This window comes from Prinia subflava, chromosome 2 (assembly GCF_021018805.1).
Source record: "Prinia subflava isolate CZ2003 ecotype Zambia chromosome 2, Cam_Psub_1.2, whole genome shotgun sequence".
NCBI lineage: Eukaryota > Metazoa > Chordata > Aves > Passeriformes > Cisticolidae > Prinia > Prinia subflava.
Window position 1 is genome coordinate 15351399 of NC_086248.1, and position 18308 is coordinate 15369706.

General features: G+C 41.1%; 3 protein-coding genes across 7 annotated transcripts in view; 1 reads left to right on the forward strand and 2 right to left on the reverse strand.

Moving 5' to 3' along the window:
• CPSF3 (cleavage and polyadenylation specific factor 3) overlaps positions 1-4415 on the reverse strand; it is a 20491-nt gene extending 16076 nt beyond the window's left edge. The window contains 7 exon segments of the mRNA XM_063425116.1: positions 1262-1439; positions 2184-2312; positions 3248-3345; positions 3759-3822; positions 4266-4344; positions 4347-4382; positions 4385-4415. Coding sequence (XP_063281186.1) covers positions 1262-1439; positions 2184-2312; positions 3248-3345; positions 3759-3822; positions 4266-4344; positions 4347-4382; positions 4385-4400 — 600 coding nt within the window. The 5' untranslated portion in view covers positions 4401-4415.
• Positions 4391-12969, forward strand: ITGB1BP1 (integrin subunit beta 1 binding protein 1). 3 transcript variants are annotated; one of them, XM_063425139.1, is made up of 7 exons: positions 4391-4502; positions 5840-5940; positions 6798-6876; positions 7585-7721; positions 8897-8989; positions 11792-11941; positions 12605-12969. In XM_063425139.1, exons 2-7 carry the CDS (start codon positions 5869-5871, stop codon positions 12674-12676), a joined length of 603 nt encoding a protein of 200 aa, XP_063281209.1. In that variant the 5' UTR covers positions 4391-4502; positions 5840-5868; the 3' UTR covers positions 12677-12969. The 3 variants fall into 3 exon arrangements, with proteins under 3 accessions (XP_063281209.1, XP_063281226.1, XP_063281218.1); XM_063425156.1 differs by lacking the exons at positions 4391-4502; positions 5840-5940; positions 6798-6876 and having other exon boundaries at positions 8925-8989; XM_063425148.1 differs by lacking the exons at positions 4391-4502; positions 5840-5940; positions 6798-6876 and having other exon boundaries at positions 7598-7721; positions 8901-8989.
• Positions 12970-13241: 272 nt separating this feature from the next.
• The window catches only part of ASAP2 (ArfGAP with SH3 domain, ankyrin repeat and PH domain 2), an 85273-nt gene continuing 80206 nt past the window's right edge, over positions 13242-18308 (reverse strand). For all 3 annotated transcript variants that reach the window (XM_063425091.1, XM_063425082.1, XM_063425073.1), the window contains 2 exons: positions 17444-17566; positions 13242-15857 (listed from right to left, as the gene is read on the reverse strand). In XM_063425091.1, coding sequence (XP_063281161.1) covers positions 15783-15857; positions 17444-17566 — 198 coding nt within the window. In that variant the 3' untranslated portion in view covers positions 13242-15782. The remainder of the gene's footprint in view (positions 15858-17443; positions 17567-18308) is intronic.

Sequence of the window (18308 nt, forward strand, 5' to 3'; positions counted from 1 at the left end):
ACAAAGAAGTAAAAATAGACATAACATAAAATACAGCAACTCCCAAGTGGAAGTAAATCAAAGATCAAACTGTATTTACACACCAGAATGCAAATATGATGAATAATCCAATAAAATTTTTTATTAAAAATTCTTTAAATATTTTCTGATACTAAAAAAAAGCCTGTAATCTAATTGATTTTCCAAGTGGAATAATCATGTTCCCCATTACACCAATAAGTAATTTTTAATTGTTATTTATTTTTAATGGATTCCTAACTGCAGGGTGGAATGCAGTCCTCTGCACCCAAATTGATGTTTTCAAAATTGACATTTTTTAACGGTAATTCCATTGATGAAAATGTAAATAATAAATAACATACAGTCAATGATAGCAGACACCTGGTCTGCCAGGTAACCTACTATCACAGGGAATTAATGAAAATAATGATACTAAAACCCAATCTATTCGAGTCATGCATAGTAGAAGGAAAATCTTTGTCATGTCCCAATCAGAAAAAAAAAACTAGAAAAGAAACACTAAAAGATCTAAATTTTATTGTGATCATTGTAAACTCAGTTCTATTTCTAGGATTTTTTGAAGTTAAAACTCTTACAATTTCCAATCATAAATCGTGAACAAAGGGCAGCAAGCCTCAGAACCACCTTCTCTCTTTCCTCTTCAGGGCTGTGTGAAACTTTCCTTGGACAGTGATTATCCTGCTGAACTCAAATTCATGACATGTGTTTCAAGTATCTGGTTTTGACACAGTGCTGCCTGTGATTATATGATTTACTTAATCCCTCTGTGCCTAAAATTAATAATAATCTTATTTCTTTATGTCCTTTAGCATAGGAGTGTTATGAGAAAAATGTAACTCACATAAACTGACAAATGCCATTTAAGCACTTGAGACAGGCAGAGACGTAAATGAGAATTACAGAAACAACCATCTGTTCACAGATTTTACTAAAATGCAGCTTCCACACAACTGCCTCAGCTACCACCAGCCTCTGATCAAACCAGCAAGGGAAACTACATGTTTAGTGGTTCCAAGTCTGAGTCATGCCTCAGACTCCCCCACACTCCAAACATCTTACTGATCTGTGTCACCTGCAGTTTTAATCACTGAGAAAGTGCATGTCCCAAGCCAAGGCTCTCCCCTTGACCTGAGTCCAAGCCTACTGGACAGCTCCAGCCACAGTGGTGGGGCATAAGAGACAACAACAGTACTGGATTAGCACTCAGGCTCGATTTCAACTCCTAATAAAGAGAAAATACCTTGACACCGGCTATTTCAATCATAAACATGGCTGCTCCCAGAACATGGCCTGCGTGGTAGCACCAGAACTTGATTCCTGCCACCTCTTTCACTTCATGGAAGTTGATGGTCTCAATCTTGTCCATGCTCTCTTCAAGGTCTGTTTCTGTGTACAGCATGTCATCTGCTGAGATGTTACTGGACAGAAGGGAAATGGCTCAACATCAGCTCAGCTGCAAAAACCCTGCCTGGCTGTTCCCCCTGACAGCGATTTCCAGGCAGGAACACCACATCTCCTGTGTTAGAAATCAAGTCCAGCTACGCTAATGCAGCTCACCTAAGTAGAGTTAAAGTAGATTTCTTTTGAAAGGCCATGCCAGAATAGGCTTTTCAGTTAAGAATCTGCTCTGTATATCTCAAAAAGCCCCAAAAGGATTCCCAGCGCTGGACAGAGATCTGCAGCTTAGCTTGTAATAGTCCTCAAAAACCACATGGATCCATGCTTTTCCTACCAGCCCAGAAGAAACATATTACAAGAGGACTGTTCATCAGGTTTCTGATACACGCTCAAAGCATCTGAGTTGAGATATGCTCAGGACCATTGCAGTCACATGGAAATAATGTGCCAAGGCATGAAACACAAGAAAACAAAAATATAAGAGAGAAAACACCCCAACATGTAAGTAACAGAGCACTCTTTGTATTTTTAATATTTAATCTGTTCTTGTCCTGAAGAGTGAATTGTATCTTTAGGAGCTTATAATTCACTACAAATTATCCATGAGGTAGTAGGATGATTCATTACTTATATATTGTATGTGATGTTGCTACTTATGACAACATCCAGGTTCATCCAGCTACTTTTGATGGCTTTACCCTAAGTTTCCCACTGAGTATTTAGGTGAAATAATTCAGGAAGAGACATCCCACAGGTTAGCTTACCTGACTTTAACATAGTCTGAAAGAAGCCATCTGTAAATAGCTTTTGTGGCATGAGTCATAAATGTCCTTCCCTTAAAACTTGTTTTCTGTAAAAACCATGGCAAAGCTCCACAGTGATCTAAATGGAAGCTTAAAACAGACACACAAATCCAATTAATACATTCATATTAGACAACACTAATACATAATATCCATAATTCACTACTTCACTGGATGAAAACCCAGAAACAGAATTTTCAACCTTGTTGCTAACTGTGCTGGTCTATGTTCTGCAGACTAGTGGCTAGAAACACAACCAAGAAAAGCTAAAACTAATACAGGAAATTCTCCATTAATTGCCAAGGTTTTACATGTATAGTACTAGAATGATCTTCTTTTTGTAATTTCCATGTAAATTTAGAAGGAGAAAAAGAACAGGAACCAGGGACACTGAATGTCAAAGATGCAAGAAAGCTACAAACATTTTGCATGTTGCACACTACAGAACAAAACACAACCTCTGAAAATTAAATTCTTTGTTCACACTTCTAGTTCGACCTATCTTAAGAAACTACTTTTGAAGTACAGGTAGAACAAACACATGCAACAAAACCTCAGGGTTTTATGGAGAGCTGTTTATTACTGATTACATCATTCAGAAACAGCTCTCCTTGTTTCTCAGCCACTAAGCAATACTTAAACCACATTCAAAGCTTGTGTAAGTCTCCAAGAACTTTCTCAATTCAAAGCCAACAGAGCAAAAAACACAGCCAATACTACTGTGCAGTCTTTGTGTAGAAAACTCACTCCAGGAGCTATCACAATGATGTTAATGCACAGTGGGCTATAAAAATCAGAAATCAGAGTGAGCTCAGAGAAGAGATGTAATGTCAAAAGCAAATGAATATCCTCAATATTCAGTCCTTAATTCTTAATGTAGATCCTTCAAACTTTTTTTAAAAAAATCTGGAAATTAGAATTTTTCCATACCATCTAAATAACACCTATTTTCAGCCTCTCTTAATAACCCACAAGTGAACACAGACCATGACCTCAAGTTATTCGTGCTTTTAGGTGCCACTTACTGACTAATAAGGAGGAGATCAATCTCAGCTGGATCTATCAAATCAATGTAAGGCAGAGCATCCATTCCTTCCAGCCCAGGATGGATTCCACAATCAAGCTGAAAAATGAAAGAAAGTTAAAGTTTCTAACAGAATGTATAAAAAACCCTCTTCCAACTTTGTATAGTTATTATATGTATAGTTACTATGGTATAGTTATATAGTTACTGGTGACTTTTAGCATCACATAAAAAAAGCGTTTTTTTCATGAGACATTACTTTTAGCATTGGATTTCAAGCAGAATGGTTTGGGTTGGAAGCACATACATTCTCTAGAGGGATATGGTTTTATTTTACAGCACAGCCCCTGTGATGCCCAATATCATGCATGCTATACTGCTCCAGAACACTCCAAAATGTGCCTTTTCTAGCACTGTCAGACTTCAGGGCAGAGGCTGAATTTAACCTGCAACATCGGTGATCTCAAGTACCACACTGCGAGGGCATACAAATACATCCATACAATAATTACCATTATTTTTCTTCCTTTAAACTCCAGAATGATGCATGACCTTCCTACTTCTTGACCAGCACCCCTGCAAAAGGATATCGAAGTCGTGAGGACTGAAACAACCCACACCGCACAGATGGAATTACACGGGGTGCCTTTCCTGGGGTTATTTTTCTGTGTAGAAATAACAACTGCACGGCCCTTTTCAGCTCAGCTATCCGAAGGGCCTGAACAGCTGTACTTATCTCAAAGGAAATGAAGCCCCACGTAACAGCAGAAATAAAAAAAAACTGTTTGCGGAAATTATTTTGGCCTTTTTTGTGAACGCTCGAGTCTCAGACTATTGACACGTATAATTAAAGTACACCTAAGTAGCGACTCGGGCCGAATAAGCCTGGAGTGGCATCTTCACGCTGTCCCAAAAGCGCGGCCTGTGGCGCTGCCCCGACCGCCCCGGGCCCGCAGTGGCCCCTGCACCGGGACAGGGGCGGCTGCCCGGGCCCGCGCCCCCCGCTCCCCGGCGCTCACAGGGGCCGGATGAGCAGCTGGTCGCTCTCCTCGGCCGGGATCAGCGCCTCAGCCTTGCGCTTGGCCGCCATCGCCGCCGCCGCCGCCTTCCGCCCGCCGCCGCGCCTGCGCCCGCCCCGCGACCCGGAACGACATCGGCAGCGGGAACGGCGGCGGCAGGAGGAGCGGGATCGGCAGCGGGAACGGCAGGAGGAACGGCAGCGGGAACGGGATCGGCAGCGGGAGCGGGCGCTCCCGGTGAGCAGCGGCCACATCGCTCTCTCTCATGGCGGGTTATGGGCTGGGGACGGAGGGAGGGACGGCGAGAGAAGCGAAGGCGGGATGCGGTGCTGCCCTGCACGGCCTCCGGGCCGGTCGCTGCATCGCAGGGGCAGAGCTGCTCCGCGGAGAGCCCGGGAGCTGCCGAGGGCCCGTCCGATGCCCGCAGCTCGCTGTGGAGCGGCGGCTGCGGAGCCGGCGGAGGCCGCTGCGGAGCCGGCGGAGGCCGCTGCGGAGCGCTCCCGGGGCGGCCGCGGGCGCTGTGCAGGAGGCGCCGGCACCGCCGTGCCGGGAGCTGGGGCGGCCGGGGCTCGGGGTGTGCGGGGACCCGCCCTGCCCTGGGCGCCGCTGCTTGCCGAGATCGGCTCTAGTCCGCCAGGGAGCCAGTGTTTGCTCAGTGACGGACACAGCGGCGGGCTAGGGTCTGTGAGCCATCACTGCATCGCACATCTAAGCTCCGCCGTGTACTTCTTCCATTATTTTCTGCACTGTAAGCTGTCTTCCGTAGGTTGTCATCCTCCATTGTCCTTCCATCTGCTCAAAGTTTCTGAGGTTTTGTAATGAAAATAATTCGTCTCTGAAGCTGAGAAATAGAGTTCCAGAGAAACAGGGAGCCCCATCCTGTTGCTTGACGCTGGCCAGCCACAGGTTAGGTGAAGCAAGGCGGTAGTAGGGCAGGCACAGGAAAATTGCTTCTGGAATGCTCTCAGAACTCCCAGGAACTCAGTTCTAGTGCAGTAAGTGTACCACACGGTTTGCTTTAATTTTCAGGACTGTGTTAAGTGATAAGGGCTGCTCCTATGAGTATTCTAATCAGTAGTTCTTCAAATGTAGGTTGGGGGTTTTTGTGGGTGTTTTGTTTGTTTGCAGGGGGTATTTAGTCAGGGAGGGATAGATTTTGCTTATTTGTTGTTGTTTTACTGGAAACACAGTCATTGGAGCAGGGAATGCGTTATATGTACTTTATAGGGCACTTAGATTGTAGTCACAAATAAAAATCATCTAATGCATTTAGGTGGGAATATAATTTTTAAATTCTGCCGTGTTTCTAAATCTATATATGCATTAGAAACTGACCTTTGCAACAGTCTAAACTAGTTATTAGCTTTTTTTGACAATTCAGAAGGATAGGCAAGTTTTGGCAGAGAGCTTGAGGAACTTTCCCCAGTGACATGTGAAGAGCACCAGAGTGAAATTCCTACCTCCATTCACAGAGTCCTGTGCAAATTTCCACTTTGAACACAGTCACTGGCATTTGCGTGGACCACCTTCCCTTGATGATATGACAGGCTTCAATTTTTATTTTTTCTACTTAGAAAATCTTCCTTGATCCAATTATGAAAAAATGTTTAGAAAAGGAAAAAAGCGACACAGCAGCAGCAGCTCACAAAGCAGTGAAATCAGCACTAAAAGCAAGGTAAGCTGGATGTGGTGTTTCTTCTCTTTGTCACTGGCACTGATGGTAGGATGTGATTTCCATAAAATGCCATGTTCCACAAGGAGAACTTTCTACTTCCATTCCTCAGATTGTGAGAGTTCAAAATACCTATCCATCCTAAAGACCGTGTATTGTGAGATGAATACTCAGTCACTTCCACAGCGAATTGCACAAACACAAGATTTTCTGGCAGCACATAGTAAGGTTTGAAGGAAAAATTAATACATTGGTTCTTAAATTTTGTCTTTAAAGGCAGTGCCTGGTGCTAGGTACCAAGAATGAGTTTATACTTCAGTACTTTTTGTTTTCTCAGAATCTCTAAAAGTATTCTCAATTTTGAGCAATCTGTTTGTTTTGTCTGATGGGTTTTAGAACGATCAATTGAATATTCTGGATTTTCCAAGGCGTTGTTTCTTTTCCCTTGCACTCGTGTGTTATTTCAAGTATTGGTGACAAGCATGTAATTTTCTATTTCTTAATGTAAAAATGCAGTACCAGAAAAGTTTGGACATAACTCTAAGGTTTATTTTTCCATTTTCTCTGGACATAACCTTAAGGTTCATTTTCTCTTTTTCTGTCATTTCCTCCTTCTTTCAAAATATCTGTGGCCTTCTCAAGGGTTCCTGATGAACTTTTATCAGTGCAATCTGCACTGAGGCAGAAAGATAACTTCAGGAAAGAAACAGGTGGTACTGTTTTTTCCTCCCCATTTTCCACTCAAGTAACTAGAACATAAAGTGGAAGATTTTTTTAAAGAAAGAGTTGAGTCAGCACATCTAGAAGTGCATTGTTAACACATTCTCAGTAACTTGCTTCTTCTGATGATTTTTTTTTAGTCTGTAGATTCCAGTCTTGGGGGACTTTCCAGGTCTAGTACTGTGGCCAGCCTAGATACAGACTCCACGAAAAGTTCAGGTATGTAATCAGAGCTTGGGCAGGTATGGATGGAGCAGGGTTAACTTTGTGTCTCTGTATAAAACAGCAGAAAATGGAAAAGCTCAAGACAGGTATTTTCAGTAATACAGAGTGAATCTGTTGGGTAGTCTGGTGACTCATGCAGGCACAGCCCTAGGCCTCTAAGTGGTAATGATTCATGTAGGACTAAGTCACTGTTTTCAAACTAAAGTGTCTGAGGAAGAAAAACGTAATTGTGTTACCACTCTGTTACCAGCACAAGTCTTGTACAGCTTTTTTGATGGCTGTTTTTTGCTTTTTTAAGTTTACATTTGCACCAAAATAATGGAAATAAGATTTGATTTTACTTATTTTTAGTCAGCAGATTACAGTGTATCACTGTTGGACCAAACAGTTAATTTAAAACAAATAGACATCAAAAAGTAAAACCAGCCTTTCTATGTTTTCTGATTCAAGGTTGTTAATTCCAAGTTTGAATTGTTATAAACAGTGCTGTATCATTAATGCATATGGAACTGTTGCCTTTACCAAGGTCTTCTCTAAACCAACCCAGTACAGTTCATTAAAGAGGAATTAATACACTGTGATAAGTGTTTGATGAAAGTCTGCAAAATTAGGGAATTTAGTATGTTAGCCCTATTAACAGCAGTTAGACTAGCATTACAGTTCTGGAAGTCTTCAGAATGGCTTTGTTTTACTTTGTTGCAGGACAAAGCAATAGTAATTCTGATACATGTGCAGAATTCAGAGTTAAGTATGTTGGTGCCATTGAAAAATTGAAATACAATGAGAGCAAAAGTCTTGAAGGGCCACTGGACTTGATAAATTACATAGATGTTGCACAGGTAAGTGGGTTACAAAATACCAACAAAGTTAAAACATCTTAAACTTAGGTGTGTTTTTTAATTTATCCTGTGGTTTCACATCTGTAAATTTTAGACTTACTTGAAGAAAGTGGCACACTTAAGTATTAATCTGTGAATCTCACAAGCCATCACAGTGCTGTAGTTTTAGGTGGCTGGAGAAGATGCACCCAGAGGACCATTCTGAAAAAGCAGGCTCAGAACTAAGGCCTTTTTCACGAGTCCTTATTGAACAAGTCCCAGCTGAAAGCTGTTACATTGCCTCCAGCACGATTAGGATTAGTATCCAGGAAGGAATATCTCCCCAGATTCTTCAGTATTGTAAAAGTTTTCCCACAGAGGAAGATGTCAAGTTTCTTCTTGCAATCACTCATGAACCTGTGACCAAAGAGCCTGAATAATACTTGGGCATCCTTGCCAAACTCTGGTCACTTGTTCTTCCTTTTGTACCAAAAGCCATAACTGGTGGTTCTCCTTAGGTAGCTGATTATATATTTTAAAAGCACAGAATGTCTGTTTATCATGCAGCAATTTGACATTTCTGCCAAAAATGTTTTTGCAGCCAAACAGCAGAAGTGCTGCCAGTGGAACACAGATCACCTTGGGTCAGTGCAGCTGATAGGCCCTGCATTATTTTTCAGCCAACCTGATTTGACCACAGGGCCAAACTCTTCCCCTGAGATGATAAATGCCTTTCTGAAACCATGTAATATTTAGAGTAGAACAGAGCAGAATGGAATGGAGCGTTTCTGCTGGAAGGGACCCATGGTGACCACCGGTCCAAACTGCCCAACCACTTCAGGGCTGACAAACAGTTAAATGTGTTGTAAAGGGCATTGTCTAAATGCCTCATAAACACTTGACAATTTGGGGGCATCAACCACCTTTCTAGGAAGCCTGTTCAAGTATCTGGTCACCCTCTCAGTGAAGAAATGCCTCCTGATGTCCAGTCTCCTCTGAATGTATTTCACGTAACATTAAGAGACTGGGTGAGTGCACGAGCACTGGGCACACCCCAGGCAGCAGAATCTGAGCAGGGCTTGTGGTGGTGCTGACCCAGTGGACCCAAGTACACATAAATTTGTTTTCTGTTATGTATCTTCATTGTTCATGTTCTTCTGTCTGCACTAAAGGCTTTTGTTTGTTTCCCTCCAAAGCAAGATGGAAAGTTACCTTTTGTTCCAGGTGAAGAGGAGTTTATTATGGGAGTTTCCAAATATGGCATTAAAGTTTCCACATCTGATCAGTATGTAAGTGCTTCACCCAGCTTGTCTTTCTGATGAGAGTTGAAAAGTCCTTTCATTTATTTCTCTGGTAGATGATCTATGTGACCAAAATGTCATTTCTGGCTTTAAGCAAAAGTCAGACAAGCTCTCCCAGCAGCACTGCTTCATTTCCATTCAGATTTCCTCAGGCTGTTTTCCTGGTTGGATTTATGACAAAAAACTGTTCCTTTTGAGACAGAGCACCAGATGAAAGGCAAGCAAGCCTTTGGTAATGCTCTTTGGGCACATCTTCCTTCCTCTGTGGCTGTCCTGCCGTTATTACATGGGGGAAACTAGTGTGACTGTGGTGGTCAAGACCTCAAGATATGTTCCTCAGCCTGAGTTAGTGAGGCAGTCCCTCTTGGTGTTTCTGTGAAGAGGAGAAAACAAAGGATGGGGTTTTTCTAAGAATACCTGAGTTGCCCAGCTTTTATAAGTTCCATACTTGCTCTCCTAATCCAAGAGTTAGAGTTCACTCCAGCATTAAAAGCTCATGATCACACTTTATTGATCGAGCCTACTTTTTGTTTGCTTCGTTTCCTACATGTAGTTTATTTTCCTTCAGTGCACTTCAAGTAGCTCCTTTGCTAAAAATAAAGATCTGGTCTCTTCCCCAGGCCCTCCAGTTGCCTTTGTGTAGCTTTGTGTTGCTCCCATGTGGTTTCCTTCTGGTTGCCTTCAGAGCCACAGATACCATAAATACTTGGCCTTATGAAGCCTTGACCCATCAACAACCCAGCAATGCCTGTTCATAAAAGCCTCAAGTATGAGCACGGGGAATAGCATTGCTTAACAGCTGGATGCTCTGAAGAGAGCCAAAAAGTTTCCTTTGGTCCCTTCAGAAAATAAAACACTTGTTTCTAATGCCTGGGAGGAAGGGTAGTAGTTGTTACTCAGACTTTGAATTCTTTTGAATTCTGTTTTTGCTCTCCTAAGTTCTTAATTCTCATTAAAAAGCATAGGTTACACTATTACTTAAATTCCTTTGTGCTTTGATAAAGATCAAATAGCTAATTTAGGACTTTCATCCATCATTTTTCTCTCTTCAAGCTGAAAGCACGCACAAGCAGATAAAGCCTTTTCTTAAACTAGTTTGCACTGACAATTTATTGCATTGCATTGTTCCCCAAATTCTGGCTTTTTGCATCTGTGTCACTTGTTATATTTAATTTTTCCTTCCATGTGTTAGTTCACCAACTTCTTTTCATAGAGTTCCAAGATAGGAGAGGATCGGAGGAAATTAAGGAGACTCTGCTCAAAAGAATTCTATCATCCCTCTTTTAGTGCTAATCCACATGCACATTAACACTGTAGCAAGTTCTGGTGTACAGTCCTGGCATCTTTCTTACAGAGATGGGAGGGTGGATCCAGTAAGTTCCAGGCAGGCTCCAGCTGCCCTGAGCATGGTGTGATAGTTGCTGCTGGTGAGAGCAATGTGAGCAATGAGCCAAGAGAGCATCAGGATGGAGACTTTTTCAGCAAGGTGACCTTAAAGCTGTAGTGGAGGGCTCTCCCTCGCAACTCACTGCCCATTTTTACAGCTGCTGTATCAAAGTGGGCATTTCTTTAGACTATTCAGCTGACAGATAGAGATGTTTGATACCATGAACATGCAAACAGAGCTGTCTAGAATTCCTAAGACTCTGGAGATGGTATGACTGGAATAGACCAGATGAGCATGATCAGAGGGCATGATGGCTGGAGAAGAAAGGCTTTCTGTAGGGTAGGGCTGCAGAGACCTTGTACTAGGTGTCTTCTACCAATCCCTTTCTGGAATGGCCAAAATCAGAAGTGTTGGGACTGTGGTGGAAATCCTGCAGCTCTGATGGAGAGCAGAATCCTCGCAGATGAGATCTGTGGAGGAGTCAGGACACGTCCTGTGGCTTAGGTCACAAACAGCTTGGCTACAGACACATGGCTACTGCCCCCCAAAGCAGCTGACCTTGTCTGTACCCTCTTCTGGGAACAGTTTCTTGTGTGCATCCTTCCCAAGACTGAGACAGGGGACTGTCTAGAAAATTACTGGGAAAGTAAGAAGCTGTTTTATGTTAACTTTGTGCCAGAAGGACAGAGTGTTCCACCTGTCACAGAGGGTGAGTGAGGGTTGTGGGAAGTGAACGTGCACTTTCAGACTGTGGCTAGGAATGTCATTACAGAATAATGGGAGGGGCTGAGTTGGAGGGGATCTGAAAGATCCTCTAGTTCCAACCCCCTGCCATGGGCAGAGACACCTCCCACTAGACCAGGTTGCTCAAAGCCCCCTCCAACCTGACCTCAAACATTTCCAGCTTCTCTGAGCAATATGTTCCAGTGCCTCACGACTCCCACAGTAAAGGATTTCTTACCTTAAATTCAATAGCCTACTATAAACCTACTCTTTTTTAGTTTAAAGCCATTTGAATCCCCTTTTTGTCACTACATGCCCCTGTAAGAGGTCCCTTTCCTGCTCTATTACAGGCTCCCTTCATGTACTGGAAGGTGTCCCAAAGTCTCCCCAAAAGCTTTCTCTTCTCTCAGCTGAACAACTCCAACTCTCTGAGCTTGTCTTCATAGTCCACAGAGGAATGCAATTCTAAAATAGAAATAAAAATAAAAGCTAAATTTGTGCTTAACCACCACTTTTTAAAATCTCGACTAAACTCTCAATTAAAAAAAAAATTACCAAGGAAAACTTTTCTCCTGTAAATAAATCTGAAGTATTCTTTTGTAAGTGAGAATAAAAATGTGGAAAATTGAAATAGCTGTTGCAGTGCTCCAGAGTAACTTTTGTTTACCACGTGCTTTCAGGATGTGTTACACAGGCACGCTCTGTATTTGATTGTACGGATGGTGTGCTATGACGATGGTCTGGGAGCAGGAAAAAGTTTACTGGCTTTGAAGACAACAGATGCAGCCTCTGAAGAATGCAGCCTCTGGGTATATCAGTGCAATAGTTTGGTAAGAGTTTATGCTTTCAGTATTTAAATTAGGTATTGGAATTCTGATTGTAAAGGGAGATTCTAAAACCTAAGGCTTTTTGGCAGAAGAAGGATTACTTAATTTAAAAAAAAAAGGTATAAATATGTGCTGGCCGAGGAAGGGAACACAGCCCTAGATTGGATCAACTTTGAGGAAAACATTTACATTCCCTCAAACTGCCAGTGACTGTACTCACGAAGCACTCTCCAGTGTAAAAAGTGTATGGCAGCTCCTGTGGACAATCTCCACTTGTATTTCCAAAGACAAAAACCTCTTTAAGATACGGAGCAGGAAGGCATGGAGTAACAATTCGTAGCAGAGTGTGCAGCCATATTAGTCAGCAAGGGAGGTGATCCCTTCTTAGGAGTAGGAGAATTCCTTGTCAGGATGCTCTGATGACACAGACCCTTGGCTGGCAGTGCTGGGGGAACACAAGAGTGCTGGTGCTGTGCTATGCTGCGAGCCAGCAACTCTGACTTGGTTCAAAAGGGCTCATGTAAGACAGCTTCTACATGTCCTTGCAGGCCAGACAGGTGAAACCTGGTCTCACAAAGCAAAATGAAGGACACATTCTGCTTTAAATGAGTTTTGACAAATTCAGGAGTTATTCAGAAAATGCTAACATGTGTTTGGGTTTTTTAGGAACAAGCACAAGCCATTTGCAAAGTGTTGTCTACAGCCTTTGATTCCGTTTTGATGTCGGAGAAGTCCTGATTTCCCTCGGCAGCAGTGTTTGTGTTTGTGTTTGTGTGGGGGCTCCTTGTGACCCCACGGGCAGCCTGGAGCCACTCACAGTCCTAGGAAGGACTTCCTGTGCAAAGAAGAGCCACACAACCTTGCACATGGTACTCTGGCATTCCCCAAACATGGCTTGAAGATTCCATCTTCACTGTCCAGGACATTACAGAATTTTATATTTAACACAATTTCTCTTTTTTCCTAAACCATGTTTTGTATGTTAATGTCAATATTGCAGAAATGCAGAATAAAACTGACACTTGCTTCTACCTCGTCTGAGAAACAATTTGTTAATACAGACTTTGATTCTGCTTAACCCAGATATTAGAAAAACACAAAAGCATATTGGTAAGAGGGAGTTAATTGGTGTTTTACCCCTCTGATTTAATCTCAGATGTGCCATCTACAGTTTTTCTGTTTGACTAAAGTTCACAAGAAACATATTTTTTCCCCTCAAGTGATACATGTTTGCATTTGTCATTTTTATACATTAAAAAAACAATATTGTGTAAGCAATGCAAGGGAACAGAAGCAGAAAAAGTGATTTTAAAAGTAGTTTTATTTTTCCAGACATTTGACTGGTTAACAAGAGTAAAATTTATTAATCATGCTCTAATTATAAATCACTGCATCCAGGACATTGAAAATAAGAGTTGATTTTAGGTTATACAATATATACAGTTGCTCTGCAACTAAACAAAATAAAAACAACTGAATTGAATATTATACATCTCATAGCATTCTAAGCTGCATTTTAAGTGTCACTTGCTCCTTTTAAACAGTTAACACAGCAACCTAATAGTCTGTCTATTAACAGATTTTTTGAATCAGATTTGAAAAGTTGTATGAAATATGCCAAAATTTTGGACTTAAAATTCTTAATTTTATATTATAAATAGATATCTACAGGCTCTAGAATTTCATTTTTCTCTGCCAGAGGAGAAAACCTTTTGAGAAACAGAAAATCAAGGAAAAATTTTGCTTAGCTGCTCCTTATTGGTCCTTGGGATTTTATCTGTCTGCACTGTTAGTGCTATTAAGTTGTAGTCCACAAGTTTCCTGGTTTTTAAGTGTCCAGTGAACAAAATTGTGACATTTTACTCTATTCCTCTTCTAGCAGAACTCAAGGGAAATTTATCATTTTTTAATCTTACGAATTGTTACATACACTATAAGATTCTGTGTTAAAAATACTGTACATTAGGAGATCTGTGCAAAATAATATGCCCATTTACTCTCTAGACTCTATCAGGGATAGAAACATACAAAATAGTGTTGCAAACTGAATGTATCAGTAAGTGAATAAAACTGTAGTGCTAAACTATTACTCTATCATTTTACTGGGAACTTTGAAAATACAGACTAATTTGCTTCAACTTGCAATAAAAATATCTTGAAACATTCCAGTTTGTTCCCCATTTATACTGCAGCAACAGCATCTAGGAAGTGAAAGTCACACATCTACGTGGTTGTACCCACACGCCCGGGAGGCATCAACCAGCGGTACCAGTTAGGAAGGGTGACACGGGGTGAGATCAGTGTTGCTCTTCCAGCACTTTCACAGTGTGGTTTTTCTCCAAGTAAGCACAGATGGTGGTGGCCTGTTTTCCATTCCTTCCAATGTGAAATGGTCAATTTAAGCACCATTTGCCAGAAATTCAAAGCTCTCTTGATAAATCTAGAGATACAATGTTCACATAATGTGATCAAAGCCAATGTGACCTAGACATTGATTTTCTATATCCTATGCCTCAGTTGTTTCCTGTAGCATAAGCAAAACCTGGTACAATTTCACAATATACAAACATCAAAATGATGTCAGATCTGTATTGGTGTTTTATATTCCATCAACTAACTGGGAACTATCCATGGCCTAGCTTTTGTTCACAAATCAGTAAAACAAGTTTAACAACAGTGTAGCTACCATATATGTGGGTATTCTATATAAATACAGAGTGAGTTGGCAAACTATCATCGTTTGCAAGGTAGTGGCACACAAATTTCATAAACCAGAACATGACGTAGCGAACTTGAGAGGTGTCAGGTATCTTACTGACCAAGGATAATTACCTAAGTGTCCCACCAAATATGTTCTCTCTGTGAACACATTGCTGGATGATTTAAAGAAAATTCAAGAATTTAAAAACAAAGTCTAAATGCTATAATGAGACGAGCGTGAGAAATGTTCTGCAATCCATCATTATAGTTAAGTACATTTCAGGAAGTGCAGTTTTCAAATCCTTGAGTTAATGAAGTAACTCATTAATATTGCCATAGTTAACCAGCAGTAGTCACATTAAATGACCAAAACGGATGTAACATACATAAAGAACATTCAAAAACAGGTTCTACACACATGCAGCATAGAAAAACAAAACAGTCTCAAGCTCACAAAATTAGAACTAGAAAGTTCAACGATTAACACAGATTTCAGATAACTTTAAGCAAATATCTACATCCATTCTGAAAGAAAGTTTCTCCTGTGGTAAACTGAAATACTTTTTCACCTGGCCAAAGACACATAATTAAAACAATTTCTTTGCAACTGTCGGCATCCTTGATGACAGCCAGTATGACAAGCTACTGAATGAGTCCATTTAAAAACCACACAGCAGCTTGCATGTTTTGGTTCCAACACTTCAAATGGTGTCAAGAACTGGGTAAATTCACTGCCCTGGTAGATGCACACACAATTTCTTTGACTGGGGAAGCAACACTGAACTGTTGTACTGTCATCTTACAAAAGAGAGAATAAAATTACAGTGAATTGATCAATAAGAACATTCATAAAGTTGTGATATTCAGACATGTGGATTTTGATTGTTAAAGCTTTTCAGTTCACCTTGAAAAATACAGGAAGTTTTTTTTAAAAGTGTAAACTGCTTATGAGAAGTTTTCACATAGAAAAAAGTTTAAAAGTCCCAAAATCAGAACAATGGCAATAAAAAAGTAAGCTACAGTACCTAGGACTTGGGCAGTGCTCTGGCAAGGTGGCTGCAGATAGGTAGGTGAAATGAAATAGAACAAAACTTATTTCTGTGACTGCTGGAAATGAGAAATGTCTCCACTTATCAGTAGCAACCTAGTCAACAATAAAGTGCACAAATGATACAGGGAAAGCTCCTTTTCGACTGGGATCTCCATCAATATGACCAATCTGAAAGAGTCCAGATATTTTTCAAGTTAAATTTTGAAATGATATTTCAGTATCACCAAAATGAATACCAGTGACCTTCCTGCCCGCAGTACAACCCCCCCATTTCACCAAATCTTTTGTGTGGTTGTGCTACTTTTCTTCTGCCAGTAGGAAAATTCAGTCCTACAGGGTGCATGTTTTTCAGATGTAGGTTGGATTTTTGTCAAATGCAGAAGTTTTATCCAGTTCTTTGAATATAAAACATCTTACTGCAGTACCACTGCTGCCTAATTCCAGTGCAATTTGTAATGCCTGGCAGCCCACATTTGGCCTCTGTTAAATTGCTTCTTTATCTACCACTGTGAGGCAAAAAGATGGATCAAGCTTCAAAAGTTTCAGGTTTTACAATAATCTGTGTTTATACAGCAGTATTGTCAATTTAGAAGCAATCTGAAGCTGTATTCCTCACTAGCTAACAGATTAAGGCAAGTGTTTTCATGCACAATAATTTTCCAAGATTTTGCTTTAGCCAATGAGACTCTTGAATGTAAATACTTGAGATGGTTTCCCAGCTCAAATAGACGCAGTCCTAGTCATCTGAAGACTGAGGACAATATAAAGCTCTCCTGACACTGTTCTGGGTGACTTTATGATGCTGTATTGTATGTGTATCCCCAGTTGTCTGTTTAGCCCAGAAATAGGTTCTGCATCTTTAAAACTAGATCTGAGAACAAAGAGGGAGAGAAGCAGTGGAATGTCTGAAGCAAATTCGAAACACAGAGATAAGAGCTGCAGCTCTCTCTCTAGGTGCGTGTTGTCTGCAGCACACACAGCGGAAGAGAACTCTCCTTTGCTTTTAGTTAATTTTTTTTAGTTAATTGTTCTAGCTAGCTGAGGCAGAGAAGTTCCCCAGACAGTGGCTTTTCTTTTTCTTGGAACTGAACAGCTTGCTCTGGACTGAAAACCCAGAAAAACACCAGGAGCTCACACCTGTGGCCCACCAAGGCCCAAGCCACAGCATTTTCCAGCACAGGAGGGACAGGCAAGAGACTACAAGCTATACCCCATGACAAGGACTTTCTGAATTTGCTATCTCTTCAGAACAGCAAGAAGTTTTATTGTTTAATGTTATTTTTCCTTATGCTTGTGAATACTTTGCTTGGTAAATACACAGTTTTTCCCACTTTTCTCGAAGGGGGTTTATCTCCCGAACAGGTGCGGGGAAGGGCTGCTTAATTCTGCCCTTTAGGGAACATCCCTGCAGAAGTTCCCTTCCAAATTTGTCCCAAACCAGGACAGATGCCCACTACATAGCACCTGTAATAGCAGATTCTTAAATTGCTGACACTCCACCAAAAATTTTCTGGATTATGCAGACCATGTCCCCAGTGTCTTGTAAACCCTACTAATCAGATTTTTTTTCCTGAATAAGAAAAGCTAAAAGCTTATCTGAAGTTTGACTTTTGAAATTTCATCTCAGGTTTCCATGAGACAAAAGTTTTCTTTTATTTGGAAACCCAGGAAGGGATCTTCTGAAATGAGTGTCAGCCTCTAAGATTTGATTTCTTCCTTTCAAAGTATGTTGACAGAAAATGCAAAATACTCACCCACCACTCCTGATCTTCTTCACCATCAACTACAATAATATCTCCCTCTGAAAAAGTCAGCTCATCTGGGTTATCTGCTACACAGTTGTAAATTGCTTTTACTCTCTTGGGTTTAGTTTTTGACTGAAATGAAAAAAAAAAACAAAACCCCAAATGTAAAAAATACAGCACAGAAGAGACAGAGTATACTTGGAGTTATCTAAAGACAGTTTCAGAACTGCTTCCAACTGCTATTTTTCATATGTTAGAGTTCAGCTGTATCTTTTATTCTGGGTGCTCATGCTTCAGGCTGAATCTGGCACCACGCAAAGCTTTTTGGAACCACTGTGCCAATAACACAGGCCATGTTTCCCTCAGAAATTCTCCACGTTGGCTCACACAAATCTGTCTTCAGAGCTCTACATCACTGCAGTGAGTATGCTTTTATTCAGAAGATGGGGTAATCGAGTTCTGTGCAAATGTAACAGCAGCAGCATTATCAGAGGGAGGCCTGAGCCACCTGCCAATATGCTCCTTCTTAATTTGCTAAACACATTTCAGTAGTGTACAAACCCACCAAAACATCCTCTGCCTCCCAGCAGCATTCTGAGGACTGCCAGCCACAGGCATCTTTTGGCAGCTCTTTCAAAGGTAAAGTTTAGTAAGGAGTTGCAATATTCCAGTGGTACTCAGTCCTAGCCATGTTCTGTGCAAAGTGATATCAAAATTGTTTCACTCTGGTTTTCCTCATCTCACACCTTTGCCAGTGCAAACAAGTCTGCTGCTGCATTTCTTTTCAGCCTCCTCATTCTCTCTTGCAGACCAACAATGATGCTGCCTCCACAGTGTTTCCATGCAAAACAACCCAACGAGTGAAGAAGCTCAA

What these genes read in the sequence shown, in the direction of transcription:
- ITGB1BP1 (XM_063425139.1), top strand. Translation starts at nt 5,869, where the DNA reads ATGTTTAGAAAAGGAAAAAAGCGACACAGCAGCAGCAGCTCACAAAGC. An exon ending in AAATCAGCACTAAAAGCAAG is followed by an intron (nt 5,941 to 6,797) that starts GTAAGCTGGATG and finishes ATTTTTTTTTAG; the next exon opens with TCTGTAGATTCCAGTCTTGG. An exon ending in ATTACATAGATGTTGCACAG is followed by an intron (nt 7,722 to 8,896) that starts GTAAGTGGGTTA and finishes TTCCCTCCAAAG; the next exon opens with CAAGATGGAAAGTTACCTTT.